At 38.4% G+C, this 20,156-nt stretch overlaps 1 protein-coding gene across 1 annotated transcript in view; it reads right to left on the bottom strand.

Annotated features, from left to right (window-relative positions):
- Positions 1–20,156, bottom strand: part of LOC103903132 (glypican-5) — a 395,395-nt gene that overhangs the window by 90,390 nt on the left and 284,849 nt on the right. Inside the window, exon 8 of the mRNA XM_009284270.1 lies at positions 10,477–10,627. Within this exon, the coding sequence (XP_009282545.1) occupies positions 10,477–10,627 (151 nt within the window). The remainder of the gene's footprint in view (positions 1–10,476; positions 10,628–20,156) is intronic.

Genomic DNA, 20,156 nt, shown 5'->3' with positions numbered 1-20,156 from the left:
GTGGACAACAATTCAATGGTAAATGGGCTAAAACTGGGATTTTGAGAATGTTTAATGATTTTTACAGCTAAACTGAATGAAGTTTGAAAGAGTAGTTATTACCCTTGTATGCTACCTGGATCATCACTGTTTAACATTCATGCTTCATCTGGACTTCAGATGAGAGTTTATGATCTGCACAGTGTCAGAAATCGTACTATCTGCTTGTTCAAAAGTAGATGTTTGCTCACCAGAATATACAGTTATTGCTTTCACCTCTTCCAAAATGCTAATTACGTTTCTTCTAAACAGCACCAGACAACCGGGTCTCACCCCTTTCTGGGGAACGCTGCTACCCAGGTAGGTCGCTTGTGCATTGTAGGTTTGCTTGTGCAAATCATATCTAGATCAAGAATGTGCATCCTTTCAGAAATAGGAAATAGACTTAAATCTTGCTGAAACGAAGACTAATTTACAAACTTGACAGAAGTGTTCATTTAGAAGATGAACAAACTCTAATGTGATACAAGATACCTTGAGAGATAAAAAAAATTTAAAAATTCTCTTAATTTCAAAATATCATGTAGTCATATTCAAAGTTTGGTTGGTTCCTTATGGTATTTTATTTCAGAAATAATTCAAATTTGGCTTGACAAACTATTAGACGTTCACAGAAGAACAAGCACAATAGGGGGGTTGAGAGACTGATTAAAGAAGACAGACTAACGAATGTCAGAAAATCTGTCTAAATCCTAAAAGAGAGGAAGACAAAGACAGAAAACATTTTCTGATTCTAATATTCAGGAACCTGAACTAGGAATAGAGATGTAATTCAGAAAAAGAAAAGCTTCTGATACAACTATACATGAGGAGTAATTAATTGAGGCAAATGGAGGAAACCAGACTAAAAACAGTGTTAGAAGAGGTGCTGTAGGATCCTGTATCCAGCTGACTTTTCCATCACTGAGAACTATGACGAAGACCCTTAGTAATCCATAATTTAGAGACTTCACCCTGTTTGCACAGATTCATGCTCCACGCTCCAGCATGTCAAGTAGAAACAAACAGGTTTCTAACTTCACTGTTCCGCAAGTTACATCCAGTTCCTGGGTTTGGGGCTAGCAGATGGCATTAGAGCCTCCTTGAATCTGCACAACACCCTAAAATGCCTCTGAAAGGTGTCAACTGTCCTGTCCATCCTGGAAAGTGTTAAATTTAGGGAAATATTACTTAACTGCTTTCAGGATCAAAGGACAGTAATAAACACTCTTAAAATCTGGTAGACAGGAGACACTGTGAGATAAATCAGATGCAAAATCACCTGCTGAGGAATAATGTGCCTAATCTTTGAACTCTTTTCAAGGGAGGTATTTAGCTACGTGCAAGATCATCAGCTGGTTTAAGTTATTATAAGTACCTTGATCTCAAGGCAGCCAAATCTAGCCCTACAAATTCATGATCCTGTTGATATGTCACATACTTCAGCCTGAAGTTCTGTTCTTCTTGTAGTAAATCCAGTATAAAGTACAGAGCATTTGTACTGTGCTCTCTGTTACTGTAAAACCAAACTGTGCTTTCTTTCAGAGTATTGTTTTGATCCTAAATTTCTCAGCTGAGACATTCTGATGGCATATCTGTTGCTTCAGGCACAACAGCACTCTTCTAAGGAATATTATTATACCTTAAAATGGACAATCAAGGAATAGAAAACCTCAAAATGCATACCTGGTGTACTCAAGGCATTTTCTTCCTAAAAGCAGAGACAAAACACCTCCAAGAAACATTGGTTCAAGAGAGGGAGGGAGGGAAAACAAACCAAAGCAATTCTTTTCCTCCTTTAAAAGAACAGCGACCGCTTAGGCTTTCCTCATGAATCATATAACAAGGGAAGGTGGCAGCAGGGAGAAACAGAAACTGTATTTTCATTTGTCAGTGACTTTCGGTTTTATTTCCACTGCCAAACAGCTGCGGTATCTGCCTTTCACATGTTGTATGCCATGAGAGATGACAGAGGGTTTCTTAAAGCCTTTAAGGTTGCAGTAATTCATAACCTTACTTTAATTAACCTGGAATAATTTACCTTTGGAATAAACAAGGTCCTAGGTTTGCTTTTACTATCTTCCTTCCTTGGAGAAATGTGGTTTTTTTCCTCAGATAGCACCATGTGCAAACACGTTGTTTCTTACAGCTAGAGCTCTGGATGTTACTAAAACTCTAAAATAAAGTAGCATGGCAAATGCTTCAAACCAGTGTGGGGTTTAAATGGCACAGCTATTCACTGTATGTAGTTCCTCATTCTCCTTCTGCTTTCACTGGTGAGCAGGGAAGGGCTCAAGAGGAGGAGGAAAGGTATGCAGAAGTGCCGCGTGGCACAGCGCAGCACGTGGAGGGGGCACTAACATCACTGTCACTTAGCTGTGACCGGGGAAGTGTTCCCTTGTGTGGCATGAAGACTAACTCACAGGTGAACGTTTTCCTTAGGCTTGCAGGATTGTTTTGATAACTTATAGCATAATGGCATTAGCATTTTAAACTGAGCTTCCATTAAGTTATACAAGTTATCTATTTTGAAGTAATTTGAAGGACCTTTCATTGTTAACTCCTCTTAATTAATTTTGGCTTTATGGTGTTTTGGGGGCAAATTGCCTTAGCCTTCACATTTATCCTATCACTACTTGGCATGACCGAGATATTACAGCTCCTAAGTGAATTTCTTGTCAGAAGGATCTAAATCACACAGCTCATGAGAGTTACTTGAGGAGGATCGGTTTTACTCTCCATTTAGCTTGCCCTCTAAACTCTGGGTGCCAGCCTGATGCTTGCAAATGACTTTCACAGAAGTAGGCATTATGAGTGTGGGGTCAAAGCATCTACCTGCAGACTGCTCTTAGCCTGAAGCAAGAATATGTTCTGCTTCATGTGTTTAGTAAGGCAGTTTTTCTTGGAAGCTTTCTTTCTCATAGTTTTAGCTATCACATACCCAGTTGCCTCTTTTCATTCATGCTCTTTGTGGTCTGACTATGTTGCTCCTGTTGCGGGCCATTCAGTTGTGATGTTTTTGTTTAAAAAAAGTCCATTTTATTAAAAAATGTGAGAAATGCTAGTGATTGGGAATTCATTGGAAAATTAGATCAGTGAGTTTTCAGTTTAAGGCTGTTTTCAAAACACATCTCAGAAATATACGTACATATCAAGTTGCTCCTGTGGAAAGTAACTAGATAAAATATTGCTGACAAAGTTAGTAAAAATTGCTCTGCTGTAATAAGCGCATTCAAAGGACACAGATTACTGGTAATATTTTTAATAGAAAGTTGGTAAAAGCATGTTACCCTTCAGTGATCTACAATGCAGTCTCTGATGACCGCTTATACAGAACTACTGCAAACAGTTAAGCCCCAAATGTCTTTATATTGATCTCTCCAATGTTTAATTTCCCCTTATGGAACAGCGCATTGGAAGGCTTTATACCCTAATCAACTAAAATTTTTTTTACCTTTTAATTTTTTCTAAACGGTGCTAAAATGATCAAAAATGTGCTGTAATTTACATTTCTCTGGTGAAATGGTAAAATTATATTTCCCCAATTACCTTTTTACCTCTTTGAAGGTACCAAAGATAGTACCAAACTTGTTCAGAGAGTCACAGAGCTGGCACTCAGTCTGTTATTCCTTTAGCTAATGTTCTGATTAGCATTAGGAGAAGTTCCTACAGGGGAGATGTTTATCTGGTCATGCAGAAAGTCATTTACACAACTTGGCAAAAACTCCTGTCTTGTATGGATCCAAGCAGGAGAGCTGGTGGTACTGGGAAGTCTCTCACCTCAGGTCTAGGAGTGAAAGTCTGAAGGAACTGAAATCCCTTTCCTTTACACCTCCAACTGTCATGTAAATGCTGAGGTTGAGGAAGGATTAGGAATGATTATACTCTTCTTCTCATATGCATTTCAGTTTAAATTATACTGTGTAATGAAGGACACTAAAATGACACATAATACCTTATCCCTGTGTTGGTAGATTATAAAATAGATTTAATCAGGGATAGAGAGGTGGGGAAACTCTTTCTTTTCCTCTCTCCCTCTCCGCCCCCCCCCTTCACTCTTTCTTTCTCTCTTTCACTTTTTCTTTCTCTTTCTCTCCCCCCCCGCCCCATGCTCTCTCTTTGTATCCCCTTCTCAGAAGCCCCCTCTCAGCCATCTTATGAGCCCATTTGCACAGAACACAGGGTGCAGGAAATGTCACTGGCCCCCAAATAAATGCTTAACAAAGTGTTCTCATGAGATAACAGTGTGACAACACCACGAGTCCAAAGCAACTCATCTCAGGATCAGATCCTATCAAGTTCAGTTAGCATTAATCAAAATCTGTACTTTTCACCCTGATTATTTAGGTTTCTTTGGTTTTCTTTGCTCCCATGTCTCTTCCAAAACTGTACCTCTACAACAGAAGCCGAAGCCAGAAATTTGCAGCTGTGGAACTACCACCCACTTCTCCCCACACGTGCTGAAGGCCCTCTGTCATGGTTTGCTTATGCTCCTGTTGACAGAGGCTCATCTCTATTTACCACCCCAAATGACAAATATAAAGCTTTGAAAGCACTGAGTTTTCTTAAAAATCAACCTTATATAAGGGCTTAAATTGTTACTATGCTGTTTTGTGGATAGAATGAGGCATTTACACTAAGGGCAATAAAGGAATTTATAGGATCTCTAAAAATAGAGCTGGAGATAAAATGTCTTGTGCAACAAAGGATGTAGAAAAATGGCTATGCAAGGCAGTGGGATGAGGATGAGGCATGATGGAGAGGCTTCTCTAGGCAGGAAGATGGAAGGCACTGAAAATGCAGTATTTCTGCAAGCTAAGATCATCTGTGAGGAAAGTGAAGATGTGTGGCGATGAGAAGTTGATGAGTGTGGCTGACTGCCAGCAGTTATTATGATCTCAGAATATTGATGTTTTGTACTAATAATTACAAAATCAGCAGCTGTACAATTACATATTTTGATAAATACAAGTGTAAGTGCATCCTGTAACATGGTGAATGGAAATGAAGTATGATTAAAATAACAGCTCATACAGTAATATTGATGCCTAGAAAAGACAGACAAGCCAGGAGAATGATAACATAATAAAGGATAAAAGAATCTTGATATTCAAAAAGAAAAAACTGATAATGAAAACATTCATGAGCAGGGAGAAAAATACATTAACTTTCCATAGCTGTTGAGAGCAGATACAGATCAGACAGACAACATTAAGAAAAAAGAAAATTTACTTGTCTGTACTTATAAAGGCATTCTGGGGCAAAAAAAATATCCTTCTCATATGCCCTGAAGAAGAAATCTACAACCAGGATAATCTCTTCTGATACTCGTCTAGAGCAGAAAGATGCACTGAAGCTGTTAAGTGTCTAAACAGCCAAGAAGAAAGCCAAGGGTTGGAATTATGTCATCTGAATGTGCTAACAAAGTAAATTTGTTATAGGTTCCCACTCAGGCACTGAATTGTGACAATAAGGAGGATATTCGACTGAGAGAGATGTCTGAAATTAGAAAGTTCTTATTAAATGGAGGGAGCTTCATGAAAGAATTAGGAAGAAAACTGTTACTGGGATTAGATAAGCATTTGGCAAAAACCACAGTAATAAAGCACATTTGACACACAGTCATGTTCAAAGTCTGGCTGGGATGTCACAGGATGTGTTTGTTTATTGAATGCCTGCGCTGACAGACATGATTTTAAAGTATTGTTTAAAATCTGCTGTGCCTAAGGGTCAGCACTGGTCAGGCACTTCTTGTTATTCCATGGAAACCCACTGCTTTTGGGATGGGGACAAAGCAGAAGCCCACCTCTGTGTGGAACAGGCAGCCAGCCAGGGGAAAGGTAAAATCCATGTCTCTGTTTCCCAACGATCTAAAGTTTCAAGGCATGTCAGAAGGAGTGGGGTTAATATATGCACCGAGGGCTGAGTTTTTTGACCCATATATAGATTATACCCACAGATGGGTGAATCTGGTGCAAAGACTGCAGTTCACGTACACCAGACATTTTGGTTTTGTCTATTCTGTTCAGTGGAGGAAGGCCCAAGAGTAGGCTAAAATATATGTTTTCCTTAACCTGTGCTTTTGTCTGCCTTGCCAGCAAGAAGGCAGCTGTAGTCCAGCACTAGCTACATTCTCTATGACTTTGCACAATATTGTATCAGGCTCCTCTAGAAACAAGCTTGGATTAATTTCTGTCTTACACTGGCTATGCAAAACATACAGCTTCATACATGATACACGTACAGTGATACATGCTAGCGAGCAAGCCCAGGAATACCTGTGTCCTTCCCATCCACAGACAGGTGTGCATATGGACCCATGCCAAGAGGTAGCGTCAGCATAAGCTTTCTTCAATATAATGCTCCACAACTTCCACAAAGCCTAGAGCTCTATATAGGTGACTTTGGGCTTGCACTAAATTCAGGTCCCTGCCTGTGGTCTAAACGTTTCCTCTAAACTTTATTTAATGGCTAATCACCTGATGATTTCCCTGAATGGAGATCTAACGTTGGTTGTCACTGCTTGGGTGCAGCCTCATCACAACATACAGCTGTGCAGCACAGCTAGAAATGGGCAATCCCCTGCACTAACTTCCTTCCCACTTTTCACTGAACAGACTGAAACATTTTTCCTTTTCTCTGAACAGAGGAGAGGCAGGACGCAATGTGAATCTGTTGCTGTTCTGTCTTTTCATGAACGGCAGGATGCTAATCCCTCTCCTAGTAAATATTCCTGTGGCTTGATCCTGCAAGGCACTGAGCAATCCCTGCTCTTCCCCACACCAGCACCACCTTCCTTCATGATCCAGTAAGGGTTTAAGAATAAGCACTTACATCAGTGGACTCATTCAGTGATCGAAGTTCATGTAAGACTATGCTTATGTGATCACGCAGTGCTAAGCAAGGTTCAAACCAAGATGCTGCTTTGTACTTCTGCCTAGAAACCTGCAGGACTGAAGCAGTGCAAATTACAGAGCAACTTCCCCATCCATGCTCAAGATTTATATGGCTTGCTTTCCTCTTCTTAAATCTCTCCTAACAAAGCTTTGTTCAAAGATGATTAACAGATGTTGTCATTAAACAGTTGGTACTTGCCAACAAATAACACATGGGTCTGCTTGAGAAACAGTGCTGTTTCCACAGCTTTCCCCAAGAAGAGATACTTGTGGTAATTGGTAAGGCCTGTGAGAATATGACATTTTAAAGTATCTTCTACCATACATAATTTCCTAAGAGAACGCTGGTTTCCTGAGAATTTGTTTATATTGGTCATACGAAATCATTTGGATAAACACACATGATACAGAATAGACAATTAAGCCCATTATGATTAAAGGAATAAGCGGTGATCTTTTTAGATAACAATGAATTTGGCGAGCAAAGACTTATTTGTAACAAAAGTAAACAAAAAAACAGCACTAAATAATAGATTGCCACGTATCTTAATTGAAGACATAAAATAAAATTATTAACTGATATGCAGAAATGGTTCTCAAAGGCTAGAAGGTGACCAACAAAAGGACAGGATTTTACTATCGATTGCAAGATAAGCTGAAATATACAGACAGCAATCCCCAACCAAAGAAAAATTGGGGAAAAGGATATGTACAATGGACCTGGCTGGAATATACAAGCACAGAACCACTTCTGTGTTTACCTACCCGGTACACACTGAAATCTAAAACCTAGGAGCCAGGCCTTCTGTTCGCAATTTGGAAAAGCAAACTGGGGAGATGGCAACACACCCTGTGTCCAGGGGGATCTTTTAATAGTTATGACCAGAAATGTTTTGAAGATGGTAACCTAGATATTGATGAAACTCCTGGCAATTTATTGTTAATGAAAAGGTAATTTCTTTTTTCTGGGAGGTGGAAAGGAATGAGCATTCAGAAGGTTTTCAGAAACTATTTAAAAGCAATCTGAGTCTTTTTCAATGCTCAAAGCAGGTCTCTCAACACATAAATTGTAAATATCATTTTCATATAGGTTTCAAATAAATGACAGATGTAGTACATTTTTACTACATTTTAAATTCAGCATTTTAGAGGTTGACACTGAAATCCTTTCTTTTCTTTTCTCTTTTCCATGGACCTGTTGTTAAAAGCATGACTGCTCTGCCAGAAAGTCCATGTTTTGAAAGGCTTTTATTCCTTTTTTATTCCTTTTGTTCTACTGTATGACTGCACACTGCAAAATGCACTGATTAAATCGGTGCCATTTTATAGCTATCATTTATGTCTCATCCAAACCTGCCATAGTCAGTAAGAATATTCCCACTGGCTTTACTAAGCTTCAAATCAGGGTTTTATTTGGGATTTCGCTTTAGCTTCAATTCATGTCTCAATTCACTGTGTACTTCAAGCAAGCAAGGAATAGTCAATGTTGTCATGTTCCACTTCGACAAAACAATGGTCAGATGTACTTGACAGGTTTTAAGTTTAGGAAATATAACACACTCGCAGGCTGTACAATTAGAAACCCCTTCTTACAGACATGCAGCAAAAGGAAATCTGACATTTGTTTATTTCTTTAACATTCTATTAAAGCAAAGAAGCTCTATAATGAGATTACTCCATTTTACCTCTTAATTGTATCCAGATATGCAAAACAGATTTAGTGCTAGTGGCTTGTGTACAGTACAATATTTTAAAGCTAATTATGAAACAGCATTGCTATTGTCACACAATGAAATACTTATTCTTACTGTTGCGAATCAAGACCATTTTCTAAAATTAAGTGTAATTACCTTTTTGACTGGATATAAACCCTACTAAATTCTGAAACAGCTAGTTATATAAATATAATTCTTTTAAATCTAGGATGATATCAGCATAAAATATTTTAATTAAATAGATTGAAAAAAAAGGGGAAAAAAGTAGCATTAAGTAGTTTTCCATTATTAAAGCCAGCTGTAAGTGAAGTCTTGAAAGTATTCAAGTTTTGATTTTTGAACACCTGAAATCTGCCATTGTTCATGTCAGCATGCATACACATCCTCCCAAAACAGTGTATTAATAGTTTAATTGTTCATTGAAGAGTAGTTAGCACCTGGCTTTTGTTTGTATTATTCCATATAGAGAGGAAAGCATATTAAAGTATTTACCCTCACAAATCCCCAGGGCCCAAAAGATCTAGCAGTCTTTTCTTTGCTTATGTATATAATACAATAAACAATAAAAAAGTTAAGCAAATAGTTTTAAAATAACATTGTATCAAAGTTCTTCTGTTCAAAAACATTGGTGAGTAGATGGTGAAAATCTTTACTTGATCTGTTAGTCGCAATTGTTTAGTAATTTTTAAAAATACTGTCCCTATGTTATAATACCTCATGTATCTTGATCATACAGCTTGTCAACACAAATTAGATTTCAGGTATTTATAACCTGGTACTGCAAACTAAATCTAACATTTTGCACACATTTTGAAATATATGTTTAAGCTCAGTTTTCCTGAACAAATATTCATAATAGGAACAACTGAAGTCTTGACTACAGACTAATCACAGCTTGTTTGCAAGTCTTACTTGAATATGGGATACCTTTTCGCACTCTCCACTTAGTGGAAAAGGGACAACGAAGAGGCACTTGTTTATTTCAGCTGAATGAAGCAGCAGTTTAAAACTTACCTGAGTTCCAGCCATCTTAATAAGCATTATTTTTCAACACTATTATACCTGTATTTCATATACTTGCACATCCAAACCAAATTATATTCACACACACTATGGTAAGTAAAACAGTTACATTTTGATGAGCTGAAATGAATCAGAACTTCCAGAAAAGATAAACCAATAATATCAAGTATTTAGAAGGAAACATCTTATTCCTTATTGACTTACTGTAGTAAGGACTTAACTACATATTAAATTGCCGGTATTTTGGTGGAAGTTAAGTTAGATTCTGATGCTGATTCTACATTTGATGACATATTATCCGAGTAATTTCATGGATAAATATTGCAGAATGCATATCTGAAACTATCAAGAAATTATATTTAACCAGCAGCTCACCACTAAAAAAAAAATACTTCATGTGTTTTTTCAAGAATATATACTTTCAGAAGCCAACTCTGTTTGGATCATCCTTCAATATCATTATGCAACCAATAAATATTTATGTTAATTAGCACAGTCTGTAAGGACATTAATTTTCTATTTATTTGAAGAGCCCACATTATCTAGGAAGGCTCTTCCAGTATTTCTGTGATCTCGATTTCATTGCAGATATTATTCACTCTAAATTTAAGTCTTTTATCTGCACACCAAGTGTTAAATTATATTGGGTTACTGTCTGTATCATTCTATTTTTACTGCAGCTCTTCACAGATTAAGATTCGAATCCTTTGAATTTAGTAGGATTTTGACGGTAATTCAAGCAGTGCAAGTCCTAGCTCTGTCCACCAAATTCTGACATTTACGAATTTCTAAGTTCTGTATGTGCCCATAGAAACTGTATTTACCTGCTGTGTGAATCCTGTCACCGGATCCTTGACAGCCATCCTCATCATCACAATCCCCACTTGACTCCATCTCTTCACTTCTTCCACCCCCACTGCCAGCATCTCGGGAAGCCCATCTTTCCAGTTTTAATTTTGCCTTCTCAGCATCCAGCTAAAATAGAAGAAGCGAAAAACCAACAATAGTCAGAATACTTACACAGTTCCTACCTCTGGTGACCAAGCTGGGTTTATAAAGCAACAAGCACTTTCTTACTCACTTTCAAGAACTGGTCCTCAAGTTGGAGGTTTTTTCTGGCAGTGACCTCCAAATATTTTGGAGTAACAGACTATACCATCAAATTTTCTCCACCACAGATGACCAGGGACACTTATCATCAAACTTTTAATTGAAAACACCACATCTACCAGTATCATCATAGGGAGTTCTGGTCCTGCAGCTTTTCCTCTTGCAAACCTCAGTTTGGAGATCACTGGTTAATGATGGTACAATCTGCCAGCTGTCTGAGTACTTACTTTACAATTGAAGACCACAATATACTTCTCAACCCTTTGAGGAGTTGAGGGTATTTGCTACTTTTCATTATGGGCTTGGTCACTTGGAAACCTTGGTCCCTGGATATGATTTTTAAGATGGTGTCATTTAAGATGCTTGTACCAACTGCAAGTTGTTCATTAAATTTCATTTGAAATACATTTCTTGGACTAAGTATAGAATAAGAAAGCCTTTTCTAAAATAAATCTAAATGTATCATACTAGGTCACACTTGCTATAGCAACATATTTACTCCCTAAACTCATCTTTTTGACCTTTAGATAAGTCTTTCTCCTTCTGTCACCATGAGCAGTTGCCTACTATTAGTGCTGTGGGAATAAATGATTTTTCAGTTCACTGGTAGTTCCAAAAAATGAAAAATACCGTTTCATTTTCAGTGCATCTAAACCCAGCCTATCCAGGGAACAACAAGAGCAGCACTATTTGGGAAGAAATTAAGTAACTGGCTTAGACTAATACGTTCTGTTATAAGGCATTCGTCAAGGAAGAATGATTGAGGAGAAACTTGAACCTGTCCCCCACACCTGAGAGTAGCACCTACTCGCTGAGCTACATGGCACGTCTCCTGTTGGAGCTGTGCCATTTTTGTACAACATTTCAGAACTAAGGTGCTTCACGTTCCTTGGTAGCCACCCTCCTCAACAGCTTGTATTTGTTGTTGCTAGTGCAAAGGACGCTTCAGGGTATTAGAGAAGGTGGGAGAGCTTCTGCAGAGAAAAGCCCCAACAGCTCAGCTTCCCCTACAGCCCAGTGACAGGGAAATACCCTGACTCGGAGTGGATTTTTTCACAACCTGGTTAAGTTGCCCTGGTTACTATCGAGTTTCCATTCCCCCATACCTATCACCCCCATTTTGTGAGTGACTACCAATTTCTTTTCTGAATCTTGTTGGAAAATTACATTGGGGGTGTTGGTTTTGTTTTTAGGGATGGAAAGAGCCATTCCAGTATTTCTGATCACTTCCTTCATGTAGCTGAAACTCAACCTACAACGCATATGAACATTGTTTTGAAAGGCAGCACCTTGTTTGTCTCCTTTTCAGAGTTACAAAAACCTTGTTCATGTTAGCTTTGTTTGTATGGTATGACAAGGTATGATTAGGACCTATTATTCCTGTTATGTGGAAATATTTTAACCAAATGGAAAGACTTTGCAATGCTTCTCAAAGTTGGTCAGATTCTGGATCTATCCAATACCCTTCATCACAAGTATCTTCCCCCCAAAGTATTGCAGATCCATTTCAGGCTTTGTGATCTGCTTTATTCCAGAGGACTGTAATTATTCTTGGTAATGAGCGAAATGTATTTTGAAATGTAGCTACTTTGAAGATTCAAACACATTTCACACTGAAAAGGAGGTGGGCTGGGAGCTGGGGGAGGAACTGGAGAAGAGGCCTAATACAACTGTATTAACTGGGTTGAAAGGATGATGATGGATGCCACAATTTCTCTGTAGTGGGAAGCTTTGTGTGATAGTCTCCTTCTTCTTCAGATACTGTGAGCTGCCATCCTCCACTCCGGGGCTGACAAATGCTTGGATCAGTGCAGCAGAGATCCTGTTCTACGGAACAACAGATGCCAACTTCTATATGGCAGAACTCAGGAAATTTTTCACCCTTTCACTGAAAAGATCTGTTTGCTCATTCTGAAGACACAAATAACTTCACACTGCAGTGGGAAGATCAGTAAGTGGGAAGAGAGGGTATGGACTCTAGTGGGGAAGCGCATTAAACACTCTCTAATTGTTACTGCATGACTGTTTTTTATAAACAAGTTGCTTAATGTTGAGCCTCATTATTCACAGGCATAAAGACTGATGTCATGGCAATACAAAACAACATTTTGTTAAACAATTGGAAAAAATTGCCTATGAGGGATTAAGATAAGTCAGTTCTTTCACAGATTTATTGTGTCCTGACCATATTAGAGAAGACTCATTCATTCTTAGTTATAATCCTTCAGAATGAAAAGAAATGGCTAAGTGGTGAACAGAATGGACGCAAAATTTAATAAAGGCTTTTAATGATTGTTTGCCAGTCAAGGCAGAAATGTTTACTGCCTGTTAAGGTACTCCTTCTTTTCAAAAATTTTATTTCATTCAGTGCCCGTGGCTCAATCCTGACCTCTGCTCAAAACAAGTAAATACTTGAACCAAATGTGTACCACTTTCTTGGAAAAAGACCAAGAAACAAGCTCAGCTTTTCAACATGGTGCACTGCAGCATTTTACAGACTTCTGGGTTCTTAGTGCCGTCACTACAAAAAGACATTAGCTGTAGGCCAGATCTGCATCTCCTGCCCATATTAATGAAGGCATACCCAGCTCTTTCTTGGCTTGCCAGTAGAAAGGGCCATCAGATTACACAGAACCCTTATTTACAAGCTCAACATTACCACTTAAGGTCAACTCAGGTGCGATCTACCAACCCTCTTCACCTTGTATACCCTTTCCCAACCTCTTCCAATGACTTTTCCGTCTGTGGCTACCATTCACCTAGAACGATGGACCAGAGCCCAACTTTGTGCAGAGATAATGGTTTATCTATAAATAAACCCATTCCAGGAGATGAAATAGCGTAGCCACTTTAGTGAGGAGCTCCACCCACACCATGCAGCCCTGTTGAGAAGGCAATGTCACCATTGCGTAGTGACTTGTGATCTAGCACCCTTCTCTTTTCCAAATTTTGAAGGAGCACTTGTCCTTTGGCCACCGCCACATGACTTTAGTGAGATCACTGTTTTAGTGCGATAGCAAAGCGTACGCCAGCATTTCTCCATCTCCTTTTTTTCATAGAATCATAGAAACCTTTCTCAAAGGCCTGAGACTGCACTGAAATAGCACAGACTGCACCAGAATGGACTAGGATGGTGGAGCTTTAGAAGAAGATCATAATGAAAGACATTAACCTTCACTTTTTATTAAGCTCTGCTAGGTCCAGAAGATGGGGGTGGACAGAGAACGCCCATAATGCGTTGTGACTAGGGGACTGAGAGGTCTCCAACAGAGGAGCTGGAGGTCATATGAAGGTTCAAGGCATCTTCAGAGACAGCCATGATCTGTTAAAAAGCCTGAACTACTATCCTAGCTGCTGCCACCAAACACTAAAATTTTCTGCTTCCTCACAGATGGCTGTAGAGAGAATCAGAGTCCCTTGCCCATATTTAACAATGAAGATCAGAGATTGGAGTCAGTCATGGCATTTCTATTATTGCTTAAAACCCACTCTTAAACAAGCCTTATTTTGCTGACTTATACTCCGCCTGCTGATGCATAATGCCATCCAGCCATCTCTGGCAACGCTGCACAACAGTTCCAGCCTGGGAGTGCAGTGTCTTGATGCTGAGAATTGATGTTTTGGTTAAACAATTGCAATGGATTTCACGCTGAGCACTGGAGCTTATACCTTTACCTTCACAAAGCAGAAGATACCTGCTGCCTAAGATTCCAGAAAATAGTGGAATCTTAACAGCTTAAAAATTAAGTCTTCAAATTTTTTCCACATCTGAAAGACAATTTTTTTTATTCATTAAAAGGTTATATAAATAGATAAATAAGATTAGTACAGCCCAACTGAAAACTGACACAAATCAGGAATTTTCCCAACTGCAATAGGCTTTGGATCAGGTTCATAAACATCTAAAGGGTTTTTGAGAAACTATACAGTCTTTCTGTGGGAAAGCTTTAGTATCTGTATCTGATTCAGCTGAAAGGTAAAAATCACATATTACTATTCAGCTCTGAGTCAGATACAGATGACTATCCTCATGCATTTTATTTATTGCAGCAAAGGTGCCAACCTTAAGTGACATTAAAAAAGTTCTGCTGATGTATGGTTTTACAGAGAAGAAAGAAGTCATATGAGAATGGTTGTGTCTTTCTCCTCTATTAATACTTGATGATGTAGCACATGCATTCCCGGTCACATAAGAGTCTTTCAAACTTCAGAGGCTTCAAAGAGTATTGTGACACACAACCCCTGAGCTTTCTATGATGAGTCTAACCCTAATTCTCACTCTGACCACAGATGAGTTAGTATATAAATTTATTCTCATGTTTTTTTAAGAAGACATGTTCCAATTGAATACTTCCACACATTAATTAAATAATAACTGTTTAGCTCCATGAAAACTATTTGATAAAAGTGCCAGTTTCAATCCATTTCATTGATTAGTCTATTTTCTGAGGGGTCATATATGCATGTATATCTGAGGGGATGACTCCAAGCTGTAGGATAATAAACTAATCTCATCAGAAAATAGGTTTTAAAATTATATTTTGCACCACAGTTTCAGGCTTTTCAGGTCAGTGAACACAATAATGAAAATCTAAGAGAATGCACTTTTTGAATAAAGCCACTTAAAAGTTGTGTGCTTGGAATATTCAGAGACGAATCCCATACAATAATTGTTTCCTGAGGGATTTGTTAATTAGTTTTCTATATGACGGATTTCAGTGTGAATGCTTTTCCTCTCTGAAAAGACAGCTTTGAGGTGAAATCTGACTTCTGTCCACTCATCATGTGAGCACATGTATCTTAGTTGCTGGTGTTTTCACAGTGATCAAAAAATGGCTGATTATATACTGCATTTAGAAATTGTAAGCTAAGCATGATCTTTTCTCAAGGTACTTACAAGCAGTTGCCTTTTAAAAAGTACTTTAGTGACATAAATATGATTTGCAGAGATAAAGCATTTTGCCAGCCTATGCACAAATAATGTACAAAGCCTAATCTTGAAAAGTCACACATGACTCAATCCTTCCATTCATTTTTTTCAAAAACAGAAATAAAAAATCCTTTCTAAACCATTATTAGGTCAGAAATGACTACAACTGAAAAAGACAACGTGCCTTTGTTTTTAGCCTATTATATACATTTTTTGTTAGGGACTGACATATTGCTTTAGGCATAAAGCTGCATTTTACTGGTGCCTTGTGACTGAGCAGATGTTCTGTCATTTCACAAAACAATAGCAACGTAACAAATTTTAGACATAACTGCCATATATATGCTTATTCCAAGTGGGTCCTCTCCTCTGAGATAACATTTATGGTTAATTTGCCTCCACATTTGCTCTTAGCTCCTTTTTAAAAGCATTTGGCAGTTGCTTTTGTTTCTTTTCACATTTATCTAGTGTTCATATATTACAGCATAAATAAGCAAAATTAACTTATTTGTCTTCAATTTTGTCAGACATTTTCTTTGATTTGTTCTTCCTTTGTCTCTACTTCAGAGAAATCCAAAAGGCCGGATAAGTTATCCCCTTCTAGTTTCTTCAGAAAGTAGTACAACTCAAGGAGGTAGTACCACTCAACTCTTAAATCCTTTTTTTAGCTAAAGAAAAGAGACATATAACCCTCTGGAGCAACTAACACCACCAGAAGGTTTCCTTCTGCTGTATTTATTCAGATCCTTACAATAACCTTTGCATAACACATCTTGCTTTACAAATCACTGGTACAATATTAGAATAATTTAACTGAACAGCTATACATAATTTATGCAGCATGGTTAAGGACTGACAATGGTTTTAGAATTTTATTCACGTATCTCCCGACTAGACCTTTTCCAACTAGGGAATTGGACTAATATTGGTAGATTCCTTTGTTTTATGTTTTTCTCTCTAGCCTAAGTACCTCGCATTTACTTACACTGACATTTGTATCTCTTGTCTATGCCAATGCTCCTGGTATACATATATATATAAATTGAAGGGGGCAGGCTCTCTTCAAGCACATGGAAACATGCGGAGCGCGAGTCTCAGACTGTGTGCACCCACAAAGTGGGGACTGACAGCCTCCTCTCCTCCTCTGCCCTAGTGTATCTCCACTTGAGCTGTACACAGCATTTTGGAAGTTCTTTTTCCCTTTCTGATTTTTTTTTTTTTTTTTTAAGTTTCTTTTGGTTGGTTTTACCACCAAGTTTCTCAGGTTGCCTGGAAGCACTTCCATAGTTGAAATGGCCCATGCCTAGAATAACCATGCCAGGGTTATTCTAACCTGTAACTATGTGCGCATCTCTCCTTCTGTATTTGTTCATTATATTGCAGCTCCCCAGTGAGCCATCTTTCGGATAAATATCACAAGTTTCTGGTTGAGGTTATCTTGCAAAGATGATGCAGAATACACACTCGAATGATGAGTGCAATTCTGAGTACTTAAACTCTCATCCAAATGTTGAAGCAGCTGCCACCCCCTGCTCCTAGCCCTCTGCCCCAGCCCCACTTGTCCTGGGGTCCACAAGCATGGAGACAAAAGTGGTCAACTACGACAGCAGCCCCCATTGCCCCGTGGCTGTTCCTCACCTCCTCAGGAGGAATGGCGGAGGCCTGGGAGAACAGGCTCTCAAGACCCAGCAGTAGGAACACAGTGACCTAAGGATTTCTTAGGATCACTATACGTTGTGGGGGGAATGACATACCTACTTCTAATGTGTTTTATGTGTTGTTGTTCATATTCTGCTTCGTTCTAAAATTCTTTTGTTCAAAATACTTTAATTATTTGACCAACTCTCCTACTGTGTTTCTGAGCATCTTCAGTACAAGCTGTGTGTCTTTCGGGAAGGTTAGGACTTGCTTTCTGACTTTATCCATCTTTTTCAAGCCAAATAGCTGATGTAATTGGTGTTTTTATTTGTTTTGGTTTGGTTTTTTCCCATTAAATCACTAAATTACTCCTTTCTGAAACACCTTCTGTATTTCCACAATGGATTTAGCTTCTTACGGTTTCTGCTGAAGTCTCCTGCAACCATTCCTTTGTTTTCTATATGTAACTTTTCCTCCTAATTTTATAGCCCTAACTTCTCCACATACACTTTCCAATCCTCTGTCCTTGAGGCTTTGTATTTGCGTAAGTCTGTCTTTACCTGTGATTACTTTTTGTTCTCCTGGTTTATGCAGATTGACTCTTCCTTGTATTTTTATTGCCAGATGACACACTAGATACTTAAGGAGACACACTTTCGTTTATCTTCGAATACTTTTCATTTCCGCTCCGTGTCCTTCCTCTAATCTGGCTGTTTCTTTCTGACTTCCCGTATGGTCCACTGCAGATCCATACTCCGCAGTAGAGAAGCTAAAAGCAATTATTTCTCTCTCAGTTGATTACAAATGTAATAGAATTATTTCAGCAGGAATCTAAGATGGTTTTTGGAGATTCACCTTGTTATACTGCAAGATTAATGCTTCTATTTTTGATGTTTATGGTTTCTGTTTTTCAACTGCTTATTAAAGGTGAGTATATTTCTAGAAGAGTGCTAGCACCATGACCAGCTTAATATTCATTGAATTGAATTACACAAGCTACATATGTTCTCATATTTACTGATTACACTGTGAAGAAGCAACAAGAATGTGCACCCACAGAATCTTATCACTATTAGCAAAAGCTTCATAATAACAGTTTGGGTAAACTGTCACCCAAAAAGTATTAATTCTGAATGATGTAAAGTGAGCACAAATAAAATAAGACTTATTCTAGTCAATAATCTGTTTTACCCAAGCACAACAGCTGTTTAAAGAGAATTACACAATTTGATTTGAATTCAGTAAGTCAGTCGGGTCAAGGAAGCAAGCAGACACCTCTCCTTGATGTCTTATCTTGGTGTTGGACTGTAACTTTTTGGTATTATGTGAGGCACCAAGGAAGATCTTTCTGACCTGATATCTAGTGTGCCTAACTTAGACATATACCTTGGGTTAGTCCCTGCCACAGGCATGAATTTCACCTTTAGACAGTTAGCTTAGTGTAGTCTTTTCCAAAAATAAAATCTGCTTTTTAAATTGCAGTACAACATGTAGTCTGAAAATAGAACATATGGCTAAAAAACCTGTCGTGTTATATTAAGGCTTTCTGCATCTTCTTAAAGTAAAAAAAAAAAAAGAAAAAGGTAAACAATTGTAATAAAAATGTAAGATAAACATCATAATTATTGGTGAAAAGTATGCAGGAGTCGCTTACAAAAGATCTTTGACCCTTAAAAATAGTTCATTTTGGGACAGTGGCTGTTTGATACAAGAGTGGCAGAGGGTTGCTGAGAGTGCCAACAAGCTACTCAGAATGACAGTGCCACCAGTTCTTGTGATGTGGCCCCTTGTAAGAAAAACGTGGGCCGCAACATCTCTAGACATGCATGCATGCCGTGCGTGCACATATTAGATGGATGGTGGTGATATCACCAGTGGGAGCTGCACTTATTTTTTGTAATAATCGCAATAATGCACTAGACTAGAAGGCATGATTGTCTGCAAGGGTAAGTGGCTGGGAAATGAACACACCATGTCTCTGCCACACTGAGATACAAAGGCATGATGCTAGACCTGGCAAGCGTTGCCTCTTGTGCTCTCACAAATAAGTCTGTTCTACATTGCTTACAACACTATTTCTCCATTCGTGGAAAGGAGGAGCTTTAAGTGGGATAACTTTTGCAGAGGGTTAATAAAATGACCAGAAAAAATGAAGAGTCTTCTCTGAAAGACCATGGCTTGCTTTTCCTAGCACAAAGAAGACTGGGAGAATATGATTATTGTATATAAATGTATTTAGCCTTCTCCTTAACTGTGGAGAGAGCTCTGAGAATAAAACTAGCATAGAAATAAAAAGAGGGAAAACAAGCTTTTTAACTATCAGAGTTATGAGTTTTGGGAGCAGCCTCCCAAGAGGAAGATGCGGACAAAAGTTCTCAAGCATTTGCAAGACCTGGCTGAAGAAATTTGTAAGTAAAGTTGCCTGTGATGTCAACGAGCTATATGTAATATTTCAGGAGGTCTCTTCCAGACTTCCATCCTGTGTCTCTACACTCTGCTAGTTTCTAGTATTAGAAAATTGATTTGTAAAATCAAAATCACAAACCAGAACCACTCCCATTAGCCATTAGGAGTGTTATTTCCTTGCTTGTCTGATTTCTATATGGGAAAATTGTATCCACATACCAAATTATGTCCATTCTTTCCTCTAGGCTAAGAATGAAGCTTGTTAGCTGTGCCTGAAGTCAAAATGTAGCTCAAAAAACATATTAATTATTGCTGGGGCTTAACGTAGTTTACAAACGTCCGTTTAACTAGGAGCTCTGACTCATCAGGTTTTAGACTTCTAATAATAGCCAAGAACCTTCTGTCTGATCAGACTTGGGA

This window comes from Aptenodytes forsteri, unplaced genomic scaffold (assembly GCF_000699145.1).
Source record: "Aptenodytes forsteri isolate BGI_AS27 unplaced genomic scaffold, ASM69914v1 Scaffold278, whole genome shotgun sequence".
In the NCBI taxonomy this organism is placed as follows: domain Eukaryota; kingdom Metazoa; phylum Chordata; class Aves; order Sphenisciformes; family Spheniscidae; genus Aptenodytes; species Aptenodytes forsteri.
Note: the sequence above shows the minus strand (reverse complement) of the source record. Positions and strands in the feature narration are given on the sequence as shown.